We start from the raw sequence: 25,151 nt of genomic DNA, 5'->3' as shown, positions 1-25,151 counted from the left end.
GAATCCAACAATAGAAAAACACCTACTTCCATTGTCTGACGCTAAAACAAAACAGATGTCTTTTAAAGCACACAACTGCTCCCAAAATGTCACCACCATACGACATCTGCGCTTCGACTTCGCAGTTACACGGACGTGCTAACCTGTTTGGCGCTGCGTTCAAACATCACAAACTGCTGACATTGGTCCAACCGCCGTTTCTTCAGAGTCCAGAAGTGAAGGACCCTGTTTTCTCTCTGCAGCAGTTCATTCAGAATAGCTACACACACAGACACACACACACACACACCAAAGGGACAATAAATTAGACTTGTCGACACTCAATCTTATAGCCTGTGGTTTGGCAATAAATAGGAGAGTCAATAAAGACAAAAATGTTGTCCCTCAAAAAGATTTAGTTTGGCAGCTCCTGGTCGTCACATTGAACACATCACATGGAGATTTTGTAGTATTTTCAGTTTTTATTAACCCATTATATGTACTGTGTAGTAAATCCATTTAGAGCAAACAGGGTCAACAGTGAAATCTATGCACCATTGTACTTTCCCTTTCCATATTAGAAAGCTAAGGTATTTTGCACATAATAGAATTACCAGTAGACAGCAGGACTTACAGGACATTAATCAGTGGGTGCACACTGTGGCCACAGGTGTAACAACTGTACACTTCTCACCTTTGACCTGTTGTTCAGGGCCTCTGGCGTGGCTGGCAGCTCCAGGCAAGCTCACATTGTTCCTGTGAATGTACTTCAGAAACACCTCGGCGTTCCTCCGGGCCAGAGTGCACGCCTGGGATCCCAAAATCAAACACATTGATAAACAACGCAGCCCGAATCATCATGCATTATTCATAACAGGCACTGCCAGGTCCACATGTGAGACAGCACACACTGGGTGCACACATATCCTTTCAAGGTCAGAAACTCTGTGACTTTGGTGGATTACCTTAAGAAATGCCTCTTTCTGCTCCAGGTGTTTGCTGATCAGAGGAACAAGGTGATCCGTCTCTGTTGTTGCTCCTAATTTTTCATGAGTGGCACACCAGTCCTCATCCCGCCGGTACTCCTGCTCCAAACTTTCTAAAACACTACAAACCTGAACACAAAGTCAAAGTCATATTTATATATTTTTTTATACCTGACCCGCTGTAAAACGTGTGCAGTGATTGTACCTGTTCAGATGTTTTGTAAAAGGCCACAGAAGCGTTGACCAATTTGAGGCGGTCCTCCATTTTAAGCATCAGTTGCTGCCAATGCACCGCAACCTTCTCTGCACAGTTTCTGATTGCCTCCGGATCGTAGTGACCGGCCTGCAGCATCATCTGAGGAGAAAAGAACAGGATGACTCACATTGTCAGAGGGAAAACATATTATACTGTACTATAGAGAGAGTCCGTTTACCTCTGCTTTTTGCTGAACTTGCAGAGCACTTTGATGGGTCTTTTGAAGAGAGTTGGCGTGGAAAAGAGACTGCAAGAGATGCACTAAATGTAAATACAACTCGGATTATATATTTTTATTAGCTTTGCAAGATACTTTCTAATTATTAACATCACTCTTTCTTTGTAAGACAAATTAAATGCATTTATCATTTAGTATTTCCACATTTTCAAGTTGATGTATTGTGAAATTTAAAGGCACACTGTGTAACACTGTGGATTATACTGTTGCCAGCAATACAAAACATGCTCCATATGACCAGTTAGACACAGAAAATTTATTTTTTTTGCAGTGGTTAATCAAAGAATGGATTTGGATGAGGACCTAATCTAAATCAAAATCTCATATTTGGCTGACTTTAGTCAGTTTAGTTTTAGCTGGAGACGTCCTGCTCCCAGTAAAGTTACAGTCAGGTCTTAGGAGAGATGAGCTGAGAGATGTTTGTCTGTTCATTCTTAGGATTTTCAATGATAAAAATATCTGTAATAAAATAATGTCGGTATTCTTTTCTATTAATAGGGTGAAATGTTACGCAGTGTAGCTTTAATAAAAGGGTAAGTCTTCCAGGAAAAGGGATTCATTATTCTGATCATCCCAAACTGGCATTAATTTTGGGGTCGAAGTGTTAGCATTTCACGGCTGAATATAAAACTGAACTCAATTATATAAAGGCATTGGAGTAATGGTCTAGTGTGTTGGGTGCATTAGCTAATGCTGTATTACATCACTCTAATAGAGTATGCAGGCTGCGCTTCATGTCGGGACACTCTCAATCCAATCTAAGACTCACTGGAGTTGAACTGAGGCCAAAATGCACAAGCTGGACTGGAGCCAGATCCATGTATTTGTCTGCTGCAATGCTGACTGATAGGGTTTTACCAATGTGAAAGATTAAACAATCAACATTTAAAGACCAGGGCAATGTTTTCCAATATGTTCTGTTTATGGTATTGCATTTCACAAGGTTGTAAAGTAAAGTAATTAATTTGCATCAAAATTCAAGTATTTATACGAGCTGTATGCTACTCACAGAGAACACATCACTGTATATATTGTGCAAATACCATCTGCTTCTTTCAATGTCAATACAATGTGATAAAATTATGGAGCAATTCTGGTTCATATAAGATGGAATTCATGTGTGACCGTGAATGAGTGTGCACGCCCATCTGCTGCTATTCAAAAACGCTGAAATCATTAATAGCAAAGCACAGAGAGCCTGTTTGGAGCTGAAATAATTGAGTCGCATGTACCTCTATAGCCATCTGGAACTGCTCGTGCTCCCTCTGCAGCTGCTCAGCCTCAGACAGGGAGCTGGCATTTACCATACTGGCATTCAGCATAGACTCCCCGTTACGGATCCAACCCAGCACCTAATCAACGAGGAGGGGACAAGAAGATCATAGTCATACACGAGACTGTTGAACTTCACCCACATTCATTTTTAAACAAAAGCACAAGGTCTATGTTAGGGCAAAGACTAACATAGGGCTAAATCAGAATCAAACCAGGACTAATCTTGGACAAAACGCTGTCAGACTAAACAAGAAGGAGAGGAAAAGATTACTGAGGTAATTTCCAATAGAATAACCAGGCTTTGGTTGACGCTTTTATAATTAACATGATTATATATTCAGTTTCAAACAATAAAAACATGTGTGACGAGGGAATAAACACAAGGGTGAAGAATTAATTGTGTTTTGCATGCGGCATTACCCTGTTGCCATAGGTCTTATGAATAATTTAGCCTTATCCATCTCAAGCAGCAGTCTGCATCCTGTTCCAGCTCTCAGCGCATTTATATTCACAGCTGCAACAGCTTCATATAAAAAAAGAGGCACGAAACATCTTTGCCCCATCCGACAGAGCGAGTGGGTGTTGACATTGCTCCAAGAAAGATTCACCCCAAATCACGTCCTTTGTTTCTATTGAAGTCCAGCCAATTTATCTTAGTCCTTCCCTTTAAAGATAAAACTCCTTGACAACTTGGGTGTAAGACCAAAGCAAATGTAGGAAAATTGGGTTTTGTATATTTCAATTAATAACTGTCCTCACTTCAAGGTCAAAGTCGTGTTTACTTATATTGGCACATTTAAAAAAGACACACAGTTGCTGCACAAAACAAAAACAACTAAATAAATAAAATAATCAAGAGAGATTAGCACAAAATATGTGATTCATAAAATAATGACAGTCATCCTTTTTCAACCAAAGCCTTTTTGTAAATAAAGTGCATAGAAATGATTATATGCACCTGCTTGACTTCGGCCTGTAGATGGCGCAGTTGCAAGCACTGCTCCAGTCTGGTGTGATTGTGTTGAGCGCTAACGTCCACCTCCTGCTGTTTCTCATGAAGAAACTCCAGCAGCTCCTGCACCTGAGCGGCCAAGTCCATGTCCTTCTCCCCAGTCAGCTCAATCCCTGATGAAAGAACACAGCAAACCAAAATGGCAGAGACTGACCAGCAAGTGTACATACTGTAGGTGTAGGCAAACCTATGATTAGGACTTTAAATTTGTTGATATTAGAAAAACGTCAAATTTGTTCATGTAAAACTAATAATTGTGAGTGCAGTAATACAGCAGTGGACAGATTGACCATGACCAATGGGACTTGTCTAAATCTGTGATATCTTTAAGAGGATTGTACTATGATGAGTATTATTTAACCAAATTTTGCATGCTGCCCCATAGGATCATAGTTGATGACACCAAGAGCAAATCTGCTTTTTTGTGTTGATTTTGCTCTGAATACTTACAGCAGCTGTTCATGAGTGCTTGCTACAAAGGCTGTATGATTTAGGAAAAAAATGTGATTAAGTATTGTGTGTTTGTGATTATATTAGCTATTATTTAAATGGTCCAAGAGTATTAACAATTGATGGAAGACCAACAGGCATTTCAGAACATGTTTGTAGGTAATCTAATCCTATGGTATGTTTTCTGTGCCTTAATAAAAGCAGTCTTTGAAATGTAGAGAATATGACCAGCTTTGGCGCAGTGAGTTACCTGAAGCCTGCACCTCCATAATGTATTGGTGCAGGTCTTGGCCTTGTTGCATCACTTCGTACGTCATGTTGTTCATTGCGGCTTTCCTCTCCGCGTGCCGTTTGAGTCTCTGTTCAGCCAGAGCTATGTCCTCAGAGCCGCCCGAGGAGGAGCTGCTGCCCCCGCTGCTGCTCCCACTGCCCCCGCCTGTGCGACCCGCATCACTCAGCTGCCGGGACAGGTCCTCGTTCCATGCATCCAATTCTGAAGTAACCTACAGGACAGAATTTCATCACCGTCAGAAAGGCCATTGAACGAGACCACAGACTGAAAGACTATCTTAAAGGTTTGGAGAGGAAGGCATCAGGATACTTTGTGTTGTGGGCTAGGACTACTTGTTAGAAAGATGGTTATTGAACACAAACTTGAGACAAATAGAACAAGAGGCGCTGTGTAATTTAAGAGCTTAACAAGACCAACTGAAAAGCTTAAAATGGCCGCTTCTTACCTCAATAGTGTACTGCTCAAAGATGCGTAGCTGTAAGAAGATGTCCAGTTTGATTTTGCGCTCGTGAAACAACTCCTCCATCTGACCCTGGGCCTCGTCCAGCTGCTGCAGCACCCCCTGGATGTGTGCAATGGAACTGCAGTGCGGCGTCTTGTTGGTGGACATGGCTGCATCTCTGAACATGGAGAGACAGAGGGAGACATTACACCGGTGGAACGAGTCCTCATATTTACTAAAACCCCCAGCTACCCATCAGTCTTATTTCAAACATGATCATTTGCAGAGGTAGAATAAAACTTGTTTTTGTTTTACCAAATGATGAGCTTGTCATGGGAGTTTGGCATTTTGCATTTCTTCAGAGAATCAATGATTGGTGGAATGCATGTGATTTTAATGTCCACTTTCTACAATGTTTTCATAACGACAACAAAAAAAACAATTAATAAAGATGTAATAAAGATGTAGAAATGAAGAAGATAAAAACAATAAAAGAAGAAAATACAGTTTTTGTTTTCAAGCTTTTCCACACTAAATCCCAGCTCATTAAATATTTCACTTTCCAAGTTCCACCAGGCCCAGATTTATTTCAAATCAGGGCTAAAGCGGGTCAAAAAAGAGTCTAAAATAGATCTAAATTGAATTAAATGATCTAAACTACACCAGATAAAACACCAAAGTCAAGTGCATTACTAAAGCATAAATTAAACAATGTAATAAAAGTCTAAAATTGCTGATGACCTTGAGCATCACATGAAGAAGTACCAACAGTTGGGACTCATACTACAAACTGTGAACCACTATTCCACTATTCTACGTGAATGTGAAGAAGACTACCTGAGTTGCTGAATCAGCTCCTCTCCTTCTTTGATGACATTGAGAGTGGCCTCCAGGGTGGCGGTCTGCTGCTGCTGGAACTGTTGGATCAGAGTCTGGACCGAGTCCACGGAGTCACAGGTCACATCGTCCAACAGCTGCTTCTGAAGCTCCTCCATCCACGACCACAGCTACAACGCAAACGACAAAACTCAATCCCAAGAGGATGCAGAGAAACGGAAGTGCAAACAAATATTTATTTATTTATGGTAACATGCGACTAACTGTAATGATTAATGAATGACAAAGGTGCCTGTGCGTTTCTCTTACCTCTTTGGTGTGTGTGTGGAAGGAGACAGACATATCGAGCAGCAGCTTCCTGTGCTCTACCCGTCGAACAAAATCCTGGATGCGGACCTCCAGGTGCCGGGCTGCTTTATAGATCTCCTCGGGGTCACACTCTCCGGTCTGAGCGAGCTGCTCCGCGGCCTCCAACAGCTTGTCTGCATTGGTGTATGTGTTCTAAATGGGAGAAAAATGCAAAAAACATGCATGTTGAGTTGTTACAAATCACTCAGTAGAAATAGATGCACACTTTGCTTGATGGTTTGGGCTTTGCAGGAAATCAACACACTCAAGGTTTTGACTGAATGCTAGTCTGACATCAATTTCCTCTCTTTTACTCAATCATGTCCATTTTGTCCGCTTCAGGGACGTTTTGGTGAATGGAAATATTCTCTTTGCCTGTAATAAAAATGTATGACACAGTACAAAAAGTGATGAAAATGGTTAGAATTTCGCCTCATGAAAAAACACATTTTTACAGAGAGCTCAGTGTAGTCACTATATTCAGTCAAAAGATTAGTGTTGCTGCTTCAAGGGAGATATTTGAGTTGATTTAGCGAAAAGATCAAAATGTAAGAAACAGAAACTTTATATAATAATTCAATAATACAAATTCAGTGAAGGTTTGTATTTGGGTGTTTGAAGGATTTGGCAGTGGATACAGATTAAACACAAGAGATTATCACTCTTTACAGCATGAATGAGTCGGGGCACTGTGCTGAGGGAGCTTTAATAATGGCAGAGCAGCCGATTATTTCAGTATGTAAATTTACTTCAGCTTTCTACTGTGTTGTGTTGGGCTGTGCAGTTTTATCAACGTTATACAGCTAGAAATCACACTGATGGAATTGGAAGTGAAGCGATATTACATGTCATTGCTCAAACCAGAAAAACATAGCCATGGTCCCATACATTCTGAAGACAAAACCATCATTTCGAGTGAGTAGTATTTTAAGTGTGTTTTAAAACTAAAACTCTTTGCGACATAATGAACAGTAAACAAAAGAAAGGAATTAATTGAACTGCTTTGCTCTGATTTTACATTGTTTTCTAGCCTAGATTAGGACACATGCAACTCTCTGAAGGTGTATAAAACATGTGAAACCGTAAATACTTTGGGCAAAGATAAGATGCTCTGCAGATCCTCCAGGAAAGGCCAATGCCCATATATGGTTATGCAGAGACATGCCTCATGCGGAAGACTTGCCACTGCTGGGCAGGAGGATGGTTTTGAAAATTTGGGATTAATCAAAGCTGATTACTAGCAGATGTGTTTGAGGCCAGCAGACAGGCATTTGATATACAACGTAGTAATTTCAATTCTCATGTTTGGAAGGAGGCTTTGTTTTGGACCGAACACAGTAAATCATGAAACACAACAGACCGTTACTAAAACATTTTTCCGTAATAATGTCCGCAAACCAAAACATTAAACAATTTGCCTCTTGCTCTTTCACCAACATGTGTTACCAAGCATCTACTTCCAAAACAACAGGAGTGCTTCTATTCTTGTTCATTCAAAACTGGACTGAAGGAACTAACATTGGCCAGTGAAGTGGACTCTTTCCTTTAGCTTAGCTTGAGTTCAATGCAACACATGCACTTTTAGAGTCTACTTTGTCCGATAACACAATGGAGAAAATACAATCATTCAGTATGAAAACAAACTCACCTGCGCAACATCTTCAAAGTCATCATGCCTCTTCTGCAAGGCCCGCGCTCTGTGAAGCGACTTGCCCACTCCTGTGTGCTTGCTGAGAAAGGCCTCTCCATGGTTCTCGATCCAGTCCATCACCTGCACAAGAAAGGACACCGCGATTATACACCCACTTCCCTGCACTGTGCTCCTGACAGCGCCGATCCACCTACAGCAGAACAAAATGGGTCTCAAGGCACATGAATTAAGAATGGGGCCGATGAAACCTTCATGATCGGGTCTGGGAAATTAGGTCACAGCTGCTCAAAGAACTGGATTAATACTGGATTAGACGACTCTCAAAGAAACCCAAGAATTGATGTGGAGGATGGCAAATTCCCTATTGTTCTTTACACCAAATTATTGATTTCTTTAAAATCAGCATTTAGGCATATCATTTTCAACAATAAATTAATGTGTAATAGGGCGCCGCAATTTTGTGAAAATGGTGATTCATAGCATTGCAGTTCATGCTACCAAGATCTGTATTCGTGTAGAACCATGATATGATACATTGCAGGATAAGCTCATGAAAACAATCTGGCGGGAGGGATATGAGAGAGTGGCACAGTAGCGCCTCCGGTGGTTAATAAAGACAGAGAATGGATGGAGGGACATTAACCATCAGGAAGACAAAGGAAGAAGTGGAGAAAAACGACTGAAAGCCTTTTGAAGATGTTAAAGCTCAGGCTAATTCAAACACTCACACCAAATCATCAAGCTAATAATTCATCCGAGCTCTGTGCTGCGTCAAAAACAATCTCCTTGAAGAAGAAAAACAACAACTTCTGCTTCTGCACTGATTTGTGAGCTTTTAAGGTGAAGCATCTTACTGCTTTTAACGCGCTGTAATCGTATGACCTCAGTGCAGTGAAGTCAGTATTGCTGCTGTTACCACGGAGCGAGAGGTCAACGAGAGGTCCCGTCATGGCGGACCGTGAGCATGACTGCAAGCTGGACCATCTGCCAAATAAAACCGCACACCTAATAAGTTCCTCTCCGAGCTTCGCTTCAGCGCGTCTCTCTCTGGGGTCACATGGAACTGTAGTGTTACAACTTGTGGACCTGGAATAGCCCTGTTTGGGATGATTTATAGTGTATTGCTACGAGCTTGTCTCTCTCCCCAGCTGGTTATTCTTACTTTCCCTCTATGTCTCGCATCCCTTTCCTCAGCGCGCGAGCGTCTCCATCGTCTGTCTCGGGAGTCCCATACAAAGTGATGCATGACGATTGCACTTGGCAAAGCTCTTTTTTGGATGAATTTATAACCTACTGATGTGATCTCTGTATTCCCTCTGTATTCAATTGTTTCTCTGTGCCTCTCCCTCTCGCGCTCTCGCGGGACACATATAAATGTTTGCGCGGAGCTCATATTTGTGAATTCATCAGTCGATCCTCAGTCTTCATCATGCCCGATTTCTCTCTCTCTAAGGGCTGTTTAAGAAATGCAAGACATATGCAACAATATGAATTACTATGGGCTGCTTCAAAGTCAATTCTGCATGCTTCTGGGAGGGGATCTCAGGGTAGCGGACATGACCTCATAACACGGGTAAGATGTGGGTTAGTGTAGCAACAGCTGTGAGACAGATTTATTACCGATGTCAATTCAGACTATATACTCCGCGCGTTGGAAAAGGTTATTCTAAAATAATAGCCAACTACGGTAGCTTTGCAATGAGTCACAAGATCTGAAGTGAGCCAAAACTTTAAAGTCAGCATCAAGCATCTCAACTGGAGAGTCCAAACTGGAAACTGTTTTTAATAAAAGCTGAAATTCATATTTTTCTGTGGGTCACGGCTTGTTTGTAATGGGTTGAGGCTGGGTCCTGAAGACACACGAGTTAAGACCCACTGATTGACCTCCTACGGTGCATTTGCTCCAGATCGGCATTGCCTGAATCTACAAGCTTCATGACCAGAGAGCTTACAGTCTATAAGCCAGTGTGATGCCTCATTTGAAAGCTAAGGCCTACAAAACTTATCGTAACTTTTTTTGTCGCGTTGACGCCGCTTTTTGTCACATTTTTGAAGCGTTTTTTTTGTGTCCTATTTTTGTAGGTTTTTGTTGCCTTTTCATCCTTTTTTCCATTGCTTTTTTGTTGTGTTTTTGTTCTGTTATTGTTGCTTTTCCGGTATATGGTATTGTTGCTTCTTTGTTGCTTCTTTGTTGCTTCTTTGTGGCTTTTTTTGTTGCTTTTTCATCACTTATTAGTCATATTTTTGTCGCTTTTTTGTCCCTTTTGAATGCGTTTTTATCCTTGTTTTTGTCGCTATTTTGCCAAACTTTCGATCTGGGTAATGTCAAACTGGACATAATGTGCTCGGTTACAGGTACACTGTGTAACATTTTGGACAATACTGTTGGCGGCAAAACAAAACATGCTCCTAATGACAAGCTCAACACAGAAAATGCTATTAGTGCAGTGGTTAATCAAATAATGTATTCTAACCTCTTTAATAATAATAATGCATCCGTTTTATATAGCCCTTTTCTGGACACTCAAAGACGCTTTACATTGCACTATTCATTCACTTCATACCCGGTGGTGGTAAGCTACTACTGTAGCCACAGCTGCCCTGGGGTAAACTGAGGCAACCAGTCTGCGCCATCGGCCCCTCCGACCACCACCACTCACTCACTCACACACTACATTCGCTAGGCTTCCTGGTGTTACTACACGGTCTCCCATCCAAGTACCGACCAGGCCCTTCCCTGCTTAGCTTCCAAGGGCTGACGGGATTGGGCAGAGCAAAGGCGGTATGACCACAAAATAACCACACTTTAAATATCTAATTCCACTTTTGTCACATCTCCATGGAAACAAGCTGGAGACGTACCCACTCCCGGTAAAGTTTACAGTCATATCTTAGGAGGAGTGAGCCTCATAAATGTTTGTTTGTACATTTATGAGGTATTTTTCAATGATGAAAATATCTATCATAAAATAAATGCTTGTATTTCAATTTTATTTATTGGGTAAAATTCTACGCGGTGTGGCTTTAAGGTGGGGGTTAAGAGATTAATAGACAAATAAATCGACGATTAATTTTACTTAAAAGTGAAACATTGCACATTAGAGATTCTTGAATAAAGCACACAGAAAATCACAGACTTCAATAAAGACATAAGTCCGTTGAGACTATTTTGTTACCTTCTCATTTTTTAACAATAATCAAATGATCATCCACATAAATAACACTAAAGTTTGTCGTTTCAATCCCAATCACCAAAGCACATATTTGACTGGCTATGGTTCCCCTGATATTATTTGTTATGTGGGAAACAAATCACCAACCTAATTCAATTTTCACTTGGTAGCTACATAAATGCACGTCGCACCATATGACCATGTGAAACATAAGGAGAACTAAAACCCACAATTCAACTTTATAATGTCCCAATGTGACTTTGCTCTGATAGATTTCCAGTCGCCTCCAGCCTTTTCTTTACACCCTGCTGCATTACTCACAGTCTCACAATCGCATTAAGAGAGCTGCAATAACGGAAATCTCTCACGCTCCTCTGACGATGACAGTCTTAGTGGTGGCTAAAAATAACTTTCATAATATAGCTGCAATATTAAATCTTTAGGCTCAATGCTCACTTTCAGGAATGTGGCATTGATACCTTTCCAAAGTCATTTGATCGGTTAAAATATGGCACCAGACGTAGCAGCTGGTGTGTTTTTAACTTGTGACTCTAAACTCAGTGTGCATGCTGAGATCACACATCACCCAAGCTGAGGAGCGAAAAATATTCAAAATTTGATCTCTGGCAAGCCTGTTCCTTAAAAAAAAAAAGTCATAAAGAAATAAATGAATAAAATTAAGTATTTAAAGCCGTACTAAATAACTGTTTACCTTAATTAATCCCTTTCGTAGTCCCTCCGGGGGTAAGTGTTAATGGGATGATTGGGGGTCTATTATCTCCCCCTGGTGGTGTCCACACTTGCAGCTTTCCTGCACCGGGTCGGAGGCCCCCAATATACACTTGTAGAATCACGAAGAAGAAGCCAACAGGCTAACGGGCAAAGCTAACTGTGGGCTAGTGCCACTTTAACAGTATTTACAGATATGTTTGAATGAAAACAAATTATCTCCATTGTGTAACTGGGTTGTAAGCGTAGTATTTACTCTGACGGAGTAAAAAAACGTAACATGCTGCGACACCTGCAGTGGCAATTATGGCCTCTAGGGGCATGAATTACTTAGTACTGCTTTACATAAAGTAATGCTGCCAAAAAAAAAAAGAAAAAACAATACTTCAGAATGTGCTTGAATGAAATACTGTTTGATTCCACTTCAACTCACACAAGCAACATCTGTCATTTTTGTCTGTGTTTGGGCAAAGTTTATCTCACATAGTTGTCTCCTGGCTTGATTACACGCTTGCATAAAAGATTACATGCTCCTCTGTGGTCGGAGTGAATCCTAGACTTGTGGGAAAGAAGAACTACTGACCCAATTGTGCGTGATTGTGTTTGACTTTTTTAACCTTCCGCACACTCACAATAATGCTACTCTAAATATATCCTGACACTTCCGATTTGAGCTTGCTATTTTTTCGCCACTCCACCTGTTCCTGTTGCGGGGGTGCTATAAATAGAAGTCGTGTACCTGTTGGACGTCCTGCTGAAACACACACAGCTGCAGTCTCTGGTGCAGTCGCACTTTTCGGTGCTGCCAAATGTTCTCCAGGCGCCGCTGATGATGGAGGACCTCGTGAACGACGTCCAGGATACAGTGGACCTGCACAATCCAAGTGGCACAGTCCGTACAATCATTATAGGCATGCAAAGTGTGGCACAGGACTGGAGGAAATAGTGCCATTGAGGTCTATTCAGGTCTGTTGCAATCATTTTGGTAATAATAACCTTCAGACTCTTTTCATAAGGAGATGATTCCACCCACATCAAATGGGATTTTTCATTTCAACTGCAGATGCCTTGTCAGTGATATTCAGCTCAAGAGTGAAGCCTCATTATTACAATTAGTTATGCAGCCTACACATGCATTTGGGAAAGTCATTAGAGACAGCTAAAAATTATATTACCTACATTGTGAACAAGTTAAAGTATGCCAGTGGTTTCAAATAATGTGTCCTGCATTGCTTTTTATTCCTGAATTGAAAGCTTGAAAATCAATGTATTTCTGGACAGAAAAGCATTTTAGAACTTTTATACGGATTTATATGGATTTGTTAGTGTTGCCTTAAAGGGACTATACAGAGTTTAAAAATGTTAAAATTAAGTATTTTCCTCCCCCTACATGTTTCAACAATGTCCTAATGTGTAGAATGAGCCCAGACCTTTTCACCACAACTGCCTCTAAAATCCTGCACTGTCACTAAAAAAGGTGTTAATTCGGGTCCGAAGTGCCGTCACGCACGCGCTTAATATAGAAGGTGCAGTTACAAGTATGACCTGAGGTGGCAGTAGTGAGTATAAAATGGCTAACTTGCATCTAGCCCCTTTAAAGAAATAGGCCACCGTTTTTCCATACTGAGATATGTTCTTACCTGAGCTTTGACGAGTTAATGCGTAGCTGTCTGGTCTTTACGCGTGCGCTCAGTCACGCAACTCAACTCGTCTGAGCTCAGGTAAGAACATATCTCAGTATGCACAAACGGTGGCCTTTTCCTTTAAATCTAATGCATCTAATTGGGATGTACGGAAGGGTTTGCCAGAGCTAGAAACGAGCTGTGGCTGTGGCTATCAACTTCCTTTCACATTCACCATGGGATTCAGCACCTTTAGCTTCTCAAACTAACATTGTCTAATTCATAGTTAAGCAAAGGTTTTAGTATTATTAAAAAGTGACACAGCAGTCATTTTATAGCTTCCCCAGGATAAAACATAGTCCCCACCATTCTCATAATACTTTTTAATTGGTTTATAAAGTCTCACCGCTTTGGAGTAATTTGCAGTTGCCGTCAGCGACTCGGAGTTGCCAGGACTCAGAGGCCTCTGGAGGACGTCCAACAGGGCTTTACCGTCCTGACTCACCTACACACATAAACAGGTTAAAATAAGAACTCACCAAACAGTCAAATCATGCTGCTTTGTTTGCAAACCTCCCTGTAACCATGCACCACATCACTGCAACATTTTCTATAATTTCCATGTTTTTGATTACATTTTTCTGAATGGTATATAGGCACCCTTTGAAACATGCAATTGTCTTAAAACACTAAAATGTATGGCAGGAAAGTAAAGGCTACACAAAGTGCGCTGGTTTCTGTTGAACCTGCTACTTGCTGAGCTGTAAAATATTTTCACCGCGTAAAAACAACGTACGAAATCCAGAGCGCACATCAAAAGTCAAGTTAACAGGAAAAGACGATCTCTTGCCAAACTCAACCAACAACGTCTGGGGCTGGGGTGCATTTCCATATGTCTGCACAAGTGTTTATGGATCAGATAAGAAGGAATTGAAAAGTTTGCCACAAGAATTTGACATGTATTGATAATCACACTATCCCATCATTTAATGTATAATGAAGAATGTTCTATTTTTATTGTTGTTGATACAAAGTAATTTATAAGGACTACATGTCAACTAATAAAAACTAAATAAGTCTCCAAATAAGTGAAATATTCCAAGATTATTTGATAACAGGCCATGCAAAACCTTTTGTACCACTTAAAATATGAACATTTATTGACCAATTCTGCATGCCATTGTTGACTAAACTCTAAATAAATAGAATAGTCAAAAACCCCAAACAAGCCATAACTATTTGACAGATAGTAGTGAAAACAATGAATTCATGTCTATAGTTCAAAACTAACTCCATGACATGCTCAAAGTGATCATAATTTGTGCCCATAGTTTACCTCGGTATAAGCCTGGGTGACCTGCTCGTACAGACTCTGGTGGCGGTGAATGGCGAGCTCTAGTTCCTGCATCACAGAGGGCAGTCCTCCTTCACTGCAAACTTTGCACCAGGCGTCCACCTCGGACAGGAACTAAATGAGTAAGAGGAACACACAAGATTAAGGATACGAGGAACACACAAGTGAAGGTTAATTCATAAAAACAAGACTCACTAGATACATATATAAAAGTACATTTATTGATCAAAGCTGCTCCTTGTTCTCGTTCACTTGAGCTGTACATGTGTAGCTAATGTCAGGGGCTCAGCAGGAATCAAACCAGCCCCATCTGTTGCCATGTCAACCTTCCAAGAAATGGCAGTGGAGCCGTTTGATCAATTAAATAAAATTGCGGACGAAATCGTCCCGTTTATGTAACATGTTCTGAACATGTGCCTAAAGCAGAGACTGTGTTCCCAATGGGCCGCTTCGTAAGACTTTCTGATGGTAGGAGGGAGTTCAGAAGATTATTTGGTCTATAATGACATAATACTAAAATATTTAAAAGATCACTAAAATAAACTGATTATTAATGCCATATTTTTCAATGCTAATAGCACTCTGAACTTTAAAATGAAGTCCTTGAAGAATTTGCAGTCATTTCATTTTCACTTTAAAGGTAGAAATTGGCCCTGACCTGCTCAGCTTTCTGGTGAAAGACAGAGGACATGGCGAGGATGGTGGAGCGTTCATCCAGAGCAGCAGCAAAGCTTTTCCAGTCCTGGTCCAGCTGACCTGAGATCTGCTTGATCTGAGTCGAGGCGTAATGTCCCGCCTCCGCCAAACGACTGGCCACGGACATGATCCGGTTGATGTTTACGTAGGCATTCTTGGAGAAAAGAAAAGGATGGTCAATGCACATGAATGGATAATGTATTATGCACTTTTCCTTTATCAACATAGACGACAATTGAGCCAGTTATACAGCACATAAGTGTAAGGACACAGAGAGACAAAGATCTTGGTTACCATGGAGTTCATGGCGAAGTGATTGTGTTGCGTTTGCAGTTCTACAGCATGCTGATAACCACGACCAATTTCTGTGTGACTCTGAAGAAACACCTCCTTATTGTGGCTGATCCAGTCGAACATCTAGAAGAAAAAATAGATTGAATTTCATTAGACTCAGCATAACCCACCTTGTGCTGCAAGATCTGAATATTCAGTCAATTCTTGAAAGACTTGAGCAGATATGTTCAGACTCAAATCCATGTTGAGTGGGTGAGTTAAAATAAGGACTCTTCAATCTCATTCTGACAATCTAATAAAGCATTGACGTGAATGAAAAACAACTATACTCTGTCCCTTTGCCTTTAAATCTAAATCATCAGTCCTCTCAAGTACATAATGATTTGGCTCACTGACTGGATTTTCAAACACCATAGCCTATCTATGTATCAGGCAGTACTCAGACAAATAGATATTACATAGATTTAGCCGCGCATAGAGGCTGAATGAGAGTATGATGTGTAGAGCATACATTTATTTTAGAAAGTACAGTCAAACATTGTCAAACCTAATTGTTTCTTGGGCTCGGCCTTTGACTATTTTCCACATTGTTAAATCAGTTTTACACCCACGCACTTCCCCAGCGTGACAGTATCTCATATGGACAAAACTGATTCTCTTTCAGTTTACGCTACAATAAATATTTAGAGCATGTGGATTTTTAACTTGAATAAAATGCCAAATATGTGGAGGCCCAAAATGTTACGACAGAATTCGCTTTCTGCACATTTTGGTCTATGCACTTGTAACAAAGTACAAATGTAAAAAGGCTACATGCTTCCTGATATACAGTAGTTGCCCTGGTATTTTAATTTAGACCATGATAAGCTTCCATATTTCCGGCATGTTTTTTGAGACGCTGGTATGTTAATTGTGAAAGGAATTCAAACATTTACTCACAACCACAGAAAATCACTTAACTGATTCTGCAGAAGTATTCTTGGCGTTTTTTTTCCCACAGAGTTAACCACCAACGGTTCTTCTGTTTGTGCAATGGGTTCATTACTATTGCCAAGAAAACATTCGATACATGTAGAAAAGTGAGATACTATGATACACCATAACATCGTGAACTTCCTTTTTGGCCGATTTTCTGTAAGTCACAAATGCCATGCAAAAAAAAGAAAAGAAAAATAAATATATTATGTGTTTAATCTGTCTAATCTGCACACACAACAGTTTGACCAAGTCCAAGTGCAACCCAAGAGAACTACAATTATATTTTTCCCATTTGTTTTATCATTCATTCAGCACAGTTAAAGAATGATATGAGCTTTGAAGAACAGAGGCTTAAACTCCCGCCTCTGAGGTCTGCATTAAAGTACATATGACTCATTTAGATGGATAACATATGTTGTAAGTCATAATTATCAGTTATTGCATTAAAGCAGGAATTTTAATTAAGAAATGTTGGGAAGAAAAGCTACTTTTATTTGACAGGAAGTGACATAGGTAGAGGAAAAGTTCCATAGTAGGTTGACCCATTTCCCACTGATTTAACATGGTTGGCACGGCAACAGTCTAAAATTGTTTGCCTCAACTATGTCACTTCCTGTCAGTGTCCAATAACGAAGTGAAACTATAAACATCACCAAAATGGTCAAACTAATGAAAGCTGGGCACAAATGCTATCAAAATCTTAAGTATAATTGTTTTAACAAAAAAAATTGTCAAATGTGTCATGTGCACTTCAAATCCTTTGGCCATTGTAAAGAAAACTACGTCTTAAACATAAAAAAAGAAAAAATGTGCTAACTTGCTGCCTAATAAGGTATGCCATTAGTCATTTTGGAGTGCCCTTTATTTAACCAGAAAGTCCCACTGAGATTTCATAATCTCTTATTCAGGGGAGTTCTGGCCCCAGAGGGGAACATACTCTACATGTTTTTAGTGGTGGGTGAGACCTATCCTCACGGGGAGGACATGCATGGAATCAAAGCTGAGACCTTCTAGGTGTGGAGCTAACCGCTGCGATACTGTTCTGCCAGAAGACTATGTTAGAGGTTATAAAGGTACATTATGTGACACACACAAAAAAAGCAATGGAGAATACGGATAAATAGGTAGGAGTCTGGTGCTAGAAAACCAATAGAGAAAGACTAACAAGAGATTTAAAGATGAAAAGAAAGAGAGGATTGGCCTAAACAGAAGCAGATGTTGTGCACTGGTGACACTTGGTAAAAGTGGAAAACAAAAAGATCCAGCATGCAGACTGATCACTGCATGTGTTTACACTTTCTTTATGATTATAATTTCAGGCTCCACGCTGTCAGACAAACAATAATCAGCTGCGGAACACAAACACGAGCTGCAAATGTCTCTGTATTTATTGCAGCTTTTAACGGTCAACGTGATCTCACCAGGCTCCACTTCTCTCTCACGGTGAAAGCCTCCGAGCTACAGGGGATCTGAATAATTGAACAGGGAATCATCATTCTTTATAATGCCATCTCAACAGGCCGCTTTTACACGTGTTTATGCCCATTTACCCCTTTTCACGTCGGCAGTGGTGGCAAACGATTACAGCGTTAACCCGACACACACTCACCTTTTCTGCGTCTTGTTCAAAGAGTCGTAACTGAAAGCACTGGTCTAACTTGAGTTTTCGGGCGTGCCACATTTGGTGAAGGTGCTGCCGCGTAGAGTGAAGCTTATCAAGAAGACTGGCCACCTGAGAACACAAGATAGTTTTCCTTTTGAAAATATTGATTACAATTGATTACAACTTTTAGCCAAATGTAATTTAGTGTTATTGCCATGGCCAACTTATCACATATGTTGGGAGATCTAAAGTACTTAGTGGTTAAACTGGTGTTTTGGGACGTGTCGAAAAGGTTTTTGATTGATTGTCAAACAGTATGATTAATCTCTTAACCTCCAGCTGAGCCGAGCATGTTTTATCCGGTTTGGCTTTACACGAGTCTAAAAAGCCTCTTGAAAAAAGCGTCAAACTAGCAACGAAAATGAGGAAATGCAACACAAGAGCGACAAAAACGTGCCGGAAACCCATAAAAAAGTGACGGAAAAGCAACAAAAACACTTAAAAAATGTGACAGAAATGAGGCAACGACGCGACAAAAAGTTACGATCAGTTTTATCGGGCTTAGCTTTCAAATGAGGCAGTACAATGGACTATAGGCTGTAAGCTCCAGTCTAGAAGCTTTTAGATTTGGGTAAAGTCAAACAGGAGAAAAATGTGCTCGGTTAAAGTGGGGGTAAGAACGGTGTGATAATACTTCAAAATTCTTCACTATAAATTGAAAAATAAATTTGTAGTTTGTTAGGTAGGTGTTTCCCAAAGTTGCATCAGTTGAGAACTTTACATACAGAACCTAATTAATATACCTTTCCTTCTTTTATTTTGAGATTTTGGGGATATTTAAACTCATAAGTTATAGGTATATTTGTATTTTTCTGTCATCTAAATAGGCTGCTACTTTATAAGTCTTTATGGACTTTATAGTCTTTAAAAAAAAAAAATACACTGCACAGAAGCTCAGTGTGTTTCTTCAGGACGGCTATACCCCGCGGAGCCCCTGACAAGCTAACATGCAGGGAGTGCTTCTCATTAGTGCTAATGAGCGATGCTAACGAGCTGTGGGCCCGGACAAGGTGAACAACAAGTGGACTGCTCACTTCATGTAGGATTATCATGTGATAGCTTAATGTGGGCTAATGTGTAATGTCACAGGCTGCATGGGGTGACCACAGTATTGAAGCATGTTTTATATGGTGTAGGACTTGTTTTTTGAATCTTGTTTTATATGGTGTAGGACTTGTTTTTTGAAGCTTGTTTTATATGGTGTAGGACTTGTTTTTTGAATCTTGTTTTATATGGTGTAGGACTCCGACGTATCAAAATGTTCCCACAGTGGACCTATTTCCAGGCGTCCAACCTGACTATAAAGTTAACCATGAACATTATCCAGTTGCAGCCAGGAAATCCGTAAAACACATCCAAAAAAAGAGCGGGGTGCCAGTCTGCAGCTACTAACTAATTAAACTGCTCTAAGTGGTCATTTTAAGTAACTCATTTAAGGACAGGGCTATGTTTAGAGCCAAAGCTAGAGGATGTCTTTTCATTTTTGTCCTCTAAAGAGAATGAATATGTATATTATTACTAAGGTTATACCTTAGGAACCAGGCTCTGGAAGTCGGCGGAGCCAGAGATACAGTTTCTCCCTGAGAACCCATCACTGGATCGAATGCACTGCAGTAATCTCTGGCCTTCCCGGTCCAGCTCCTCCACTGGAGCCTTCAGCACCTGGACAACAAAAACAATAAACCTTGTGATTGTGATTGTGAGTGCACGTGTAGCAGCTGTTTAAGCAACTGGTTAAAGGTGCATTATGCAACTTTTTATGTGTAAAAAAAAGTTGATATTTATGTGTATTTGACCTTGTAGTGTGAATGAGTGGTCATGATGCCGCCTTTACTTTCCATCACAGTGGCCTTTACAACGCTCCAGGATCAATTGTTTTGAAGGTTTTCCGGTGAGAGGGCCCGTCAGCAGCGAAAACCTTCCAAACAAATGATCCCGGAGTATTGTAGAGACCACTGTGATGGAAAGTAAAGGCGGCATGATGACAACTCATACAGCCGCTGTGACACTACAAGGTCAAATACACACAAATATCAACTTTTTTTTACACATGAAAAGTTGCCCAGTGCACATTTAAATTACTAACAAGTAATATGTAAATGACTGTTGCAAGTTACATGGCACTGTGAGACTGAGAGTGTCAAACTTGAAAAGAAAAAGGTGTTGTTTGCTCAATTATTGTAATGGTCTTACTGAGAACTGTCGTTTGGAGCAACTTGAAACATAACAGTAGCAATATTGCAAAGTATTATACCTAAAAACCTAAATATTGTTGAAACTTGTATGAACCTTGTAAATCGTCTTTTATCGGTGTGTGAAAAGTGTTTGGAGCAAAATACGTAGTGCTGACTTCGCTCATCATCAAATCTCACCTTCTTTTTGAGTTGTGTGTGTTCTTCTATCAGGCGCCGAGACCCCTCCACGTCTGCAGGAAATTCTTTCTTTGACAGAAGCTCCTGAAATACACAGAGAAGTTGCATGTGATGTCGAGGTCAACAATAAATTAGTCCACACAGAATGTATTACTGTTGTTGATGTGAGTTAAGACCCTCCTCGCCACTCTGACCTGCAGATCCTCGAGGCGGGAGAGCAGATGGACGGCGTTGGACATGAACTCCTCCAGAGACACTCTCAGGTCCATCCACTCGTCATGGTTATAGTCCAGAGAGCCTTCAAAGTCGTCCGTCAGCTGAGAGGGGTCCACCAGTTTGGCCAATCCCTCCACGGACACCATACTGGTCTGGTTGATGAGAATAACATAAAATCATAGCAATAACAATATGACTATGACCATATCCCCAATAAATATCTATTCTCTAAAATATTTTATTTAAAACAGAGCAAAAGATATATAGTACTGCTTCGACAAGAGCTAAAACTTATTTTCATAAAGAACTCCTGGTGATATTAAAAATCATTACTCCAGCTGACTCTAGGTCTAATACAAACCATTATGAAAAAGCCACAAACCTCAAAAGAGAACTTAGCGCTGCCAAAGTTGGTCTTCTGTTTCTGCCAGAAGTTGTCTGGTTTGATGATGAGTGCCACGCAGATCTCCACAGGAAAGAACTCCTGCAGGGTCTTCAGCAGAGGCTTGATCAGTTCCCACTTGGAGCCGCGCATGTCGATGATGACGGTGAAACCACGCTTGCACACATCCTCACTGCAACACACAACGATAAGGACAATGTAAGACTGGCCCTATTACGGTCAGATTGGTAAGACCGTTATTAACTTGAAAAATAGCCTCTAAGCATAATTGTGTTTTTCAGCCAACTTCAGATTTTGGTTTTATTCAACTCTCCAAACACTGAAGCATCTTAGGTATCATTGGCTCTTTAGATCATCTCCATGGGCCCCAAAGGAGTTTTGTTTTGTTTTGTCCGAAAACCTTAAATTATGGCTCAGACGATTATACTAGGAGGCTGACAAAACCCTATATTACTGTAGAAATTCACATTGGGTCAATCATGGGAATCTTCCAATCTTGGAGAGGTATCTTTAGGGTCATAGGTTAGAATAGCCCATATTAGGCAACAAAACTCTTCAAAATAGAAAGTGCTTTTTTTTTTTTTTTTACTATATCGAAGCTATCTAACACAAGCATTTGAATTGAAGACATATAAAAGGCTTTTCTTGATATGCCACTTTGGAAAGATACAATAGATTGTTACAAAGAAAAAGTTAACCAAAAATTCAAAATGGCTGCAATGTAAGCCTGTGTAACAGCTATAGAACGCATTAAGCTTTTCAGGGGGCCGTACATCCAGCTGCAGTTGATTGGAGAGCACAAAAACGCTCTGTAATTACCTGCACCCTCCCAGATTCTATTAATATAAATTGTACATCGGCACATTCATTAAAACCTGCCGTCGGGAAGAGCAAACGTCTCCATGGTAACAGCAGTTCGATTAGTAGAAGGCACCGGAGCAGGACTGATGGAGACCGGGCTAATGGGCCTGATTTTGGGAAGTCTCCTTAATCACTCTGGCTTCTGCTCAGGTAAGAAAATCTGTTATCATCCACTGTCCCTCCATGCTTGGATGTACATCCCTGGACTGAACTGTCGCGTTCTTTTTGAGGTATACTTGAAACTCAGCTTGTAATCTTGCAATATGTTGAATGTTTTGTTGAAGCCCTACAGTGTGCAGGTCTGTCTCCACAGCGTGACCCAGGGGCAGATAGATGTGTTTTAACACTGACATGGACAGACTTGCTGCTGTCCGCTGCACACACTGCACCTTTCATGCTGATGCTAATGAAACGCTGCTCCCCCCTGTGCTGCAGAGACGGAAGAGAAAAGGGTGTTTGATTTCCAAATGTGGACAGCCCTGAAGCACTCCACATGCACTTCGCCTTCCACTTCAGTGTTCTTTTGATGTTTCGACTAGTGTCATTCACAAAGTGGTCTGGGCAGCCCAATTTTATAGACGGTTAAATACAGTGGTGGGTGTAGTGTGTGTGCGAGTTGAGGTAAAACTGAGGTGTTTGTGTGAAGGATTTGTACCTGGGAACAGTAGACAGGTAGGTCACCAGTCTCCTCAGGTCCTCCTGTTTTATTCGGTCATGGTTACTTCTGGCAGGAAATGTCAGTATTGGTCCCCCTCTTTTATCTCGACCACCTGCAGACAAATTATTTGTTCAATACAATAAAACTAAAGGCCCCATACCTATCCTTTTTGGTTGACAAACAGTGGATTTTTCCCGATTGCAAGTCTGAACCACATCAGAACCACGTCACCAAAGCTCCGCCAAGTGCTGTTCCAATTCACCCAGACCCTTTGCACCTTTCACAGCTCAACTCCTCCGTTTGGCTCGCTTACCAAGAATGCACCTGTTACACCATAGTGCACTGCAACTTTGTTATTTTCTCTTTTGTTTTTGTAACGCAAACTTGATTTGGCAATGAAACCACACCTAAATATGATAAATATGTTCGTACTCACTATATAATAGACGATTTTTCAGCTTTGTTCTACATTAATGCAAAAAATAATTAAAATATATAATTAACAGCAGAAGCATTACAGCAAGTAAAAGGAGCATTTTGTAAAAACAAGGTTTATTAAAAGTTAAGTTAATTTGAATGTAAGGCCTAATACAAATGCATTCATTGACTAAGAATCTAGGTTGTTCATGTAAGTCTACATTGAAATAGCAAACTAAAACTGCCAAACACATTTAATGGTTGAATTTAATTCCTTGATATTCTTTCATGTTGTTTTTTTATACAAGCCAAAATATTCAAACTGAAAGACACGTTTATAAACTGCTGTCTGGCCAATTTTTACTCACAAAACTGTTGTTTTTGTAAGTATAGATCATATTTGATCATATGATTAGAGCATGTGACATGATGCAGCCGCTCACTCCAGAGGCTGTTCCAAATGCCTCAGATGTGGTGATATCAGGACATTCCGCTCTGCTTCTGAGGAGCTCACTCAAGGAAGTCACCGAGGTGGACTACGGAGGAAGGATCCTGGCACTTGCTGTGGGCCAAATGTCCACTGTTATTCTAGTATGCAACACAACATAAACGGACTGTGATTATATTCTACGTAGGAAACCAACTTGATAGGCAGACTTATGGTTCCAAAACATTACTGCTTGTTAACTGTGGACAAAACAATGGTAGAAGACTACTATAAAGCAACAAAGTCTTTACTTGTGGCTGTGTTATCAGTAGCACAGACTACAGATAATGCTCGCCATATTTTACACAAATGTCTTTGGTATCGAGTCGATCTGTATCTGCACCTCCTCCCATCAGCCCATAAACACTGTGGCCAAAACTCTCTCTTCCTCTCTGTGTGACAGACGATGTGTGTGGAGATGTTTTGGTTAGATTAATGCAAGGAACACAAACCACTGTGTTTATAAAAGCGAGTGTGATTGGGGAGGGAGCGCACTGCAGTAATCTGGAGGAGGGATCTCGATGACAGACTGTTGGCTTCAGCGCTCACTCGCATTATTTCTCTAAATCTGGCCCGGTCTGTCCAGTGCAGCACTCGCAATGTCTTCTTGGGGAGTTAGAACAAACAAATGCATAATCAAGAAGAAAATGTTGTCGTAATATGTAAAATAATACTGAAAGATTGGTTCTCAAATTAGTTGAGTATCAATTTACATCACATAAACACTGTATATATACACACACCAGTATATATATTTTTTTCATTTATTGCTAAATTGAAATGTTTGTGCTCACAGTAATTATATTAGACGACCAGAAAAGGCTAAAGAGGTGGATACATTCTTTCAGATAAGGTGGCTGGTGTTGATCCAGCTGCTAGCCTTAGGCGACGTACTTCAGACAATGCCAGTGATTTGTGGGCTCGACACAGAGATTAACAATCATTCTCTCACATTCATTTGGCAGAAGCTCTTAACACTTTGCCACTGCACCCTTTGGACATTTTGGACAAAGAACATTTACTCTGCATGAAATCTTTCTATTCTATTCTAATCTTTCGCTGTCAATTGCAACTAATAATCACACCATCAGAAAGTCTCGCTAAGGCTCCCACTGGGAACTGCTGTTCAGAACATGTGACGTAAATGGGACATTATATTCTGTAAGTTAACATATCTTGTACTATATCAAAACAGTGGAAAACCAACTAAAAACATCTAAATCAAAAACAAATTTCAAATACATTTACTTTGGACGTCAATTGCAACATTAGCCACTTCATGTAGTCTGTAGTCCCCTTTAGCCCTTAACCTTTCAGAACTCATGTATGTACCTGTCCCACAGCCAAATTCACGTTCTTATCACGCGCCTGGTTAGCATTACAGGAAATCCAGTGGAGCTGAATCTACTTTAAAGGCTTGTTTTGGCACAGTGTCTTATGAAGTGTCTACCCGTGCAGAGTA

At 40.5% G+C, this 25,151-nt stretch overlaps 1 protein-coding gene across 1 annotated transcript in view; it reads right to left on the bottom strand.

The window, feature by feature from the left end:
- Positions 1–25,151, bottom strand: part of kalrna (kalirin RhoGEF kinase a) — a 91,290-nt gene that overhangs the window by 34,555 nt on the left and 31,584 nt on the right. The window contains exons 3-25 of the mRNA XM_079563125.1: positions 22,783–22,897; positions 21,246–21,438; positions 20,842–21,015; positions 20,648–20,731; positions 19,806–19,937; positions 18,222–18,344; positions 15,635–15,757; positions 15,303–15,494; positions 14,627–14,758; positions 13,697–13,795; positions 12,408–12,539; positions 7,764–7,886; positions 6,077–6,268; positions 5,768–5,937; positions 4,934–5,108; positions 4,447–4,699; positions 3,693–3,859; positions 2,692–2,811; positions 1,400–1,468; positions 1,171–1,320; positions 945–1,094; positions 674–788; positions 144–259 (exon numbers count right to left, since the gene is read on the bottom strand). Of these exons, the coding sequence (XP_079419251.1) occupies positions 144–259; positions 674–788; positions 945–1,094; positions 1,171–1,320; positions 1,400–1,468; positions 2,692–2,811; positions 3,693–3,859; positions 4,447–4,699; positions 4,934–5,108; positions 5,768–5,937; positions 6,077–6,268; positions 7,764–7,886; positions 12,408–12,539; positions 13,697–13,795; positions 14,627–14,758; positions 15,303–15,494; positions 15,635–15,757; positions 18,222–18,344; positions 19,806–19,937; positions 20,648–20,731; positions 20,842–21,015; positions 21,246–21,438; positions 22,783–22,897 (3,299 nt within the window). The remainder of the gene's footprint in view (positions 1–143; positions 260–673; positions 789–944; positions 1,095–1,170; positions 1,321–1,399; positions 1,469–2,691; positions 2,812–3,692; positions 3,860–4,446; positions 4,700–4,933; positions 5,109–5,767; positions 5,938–6,076; positions 6,269–7,763; positions 7,887–12,407; positions 12,540–13,696; positions 13,796–14,626; positions 14,759–15,302; positions 15,495–15,634; positions 15,758–18,221; positions 18,345–19,805; positions 19,938–20,647; positions 20,732–20,841; positions 21,016–21,245; positions 21,439–22,782; positions 22,898–25,151) is intronic.

Source organism: Gobius niger (genome assembly GCF_951799975.1).
Source record: "Gobius niger genome assembly, chromosome: 9".
NCBI classification, from domain to species: Eukaryota; Metazoa; Chordata; class Actinopteri; order Gobiiformes; family Gobiidae; genus Gobius; species Gobius niger.
The sequence above is the reverse complement of the archived record's forward strand: the minus strand, read 5'-3'. Positions and strand labels throughout refer to the sequence as shown.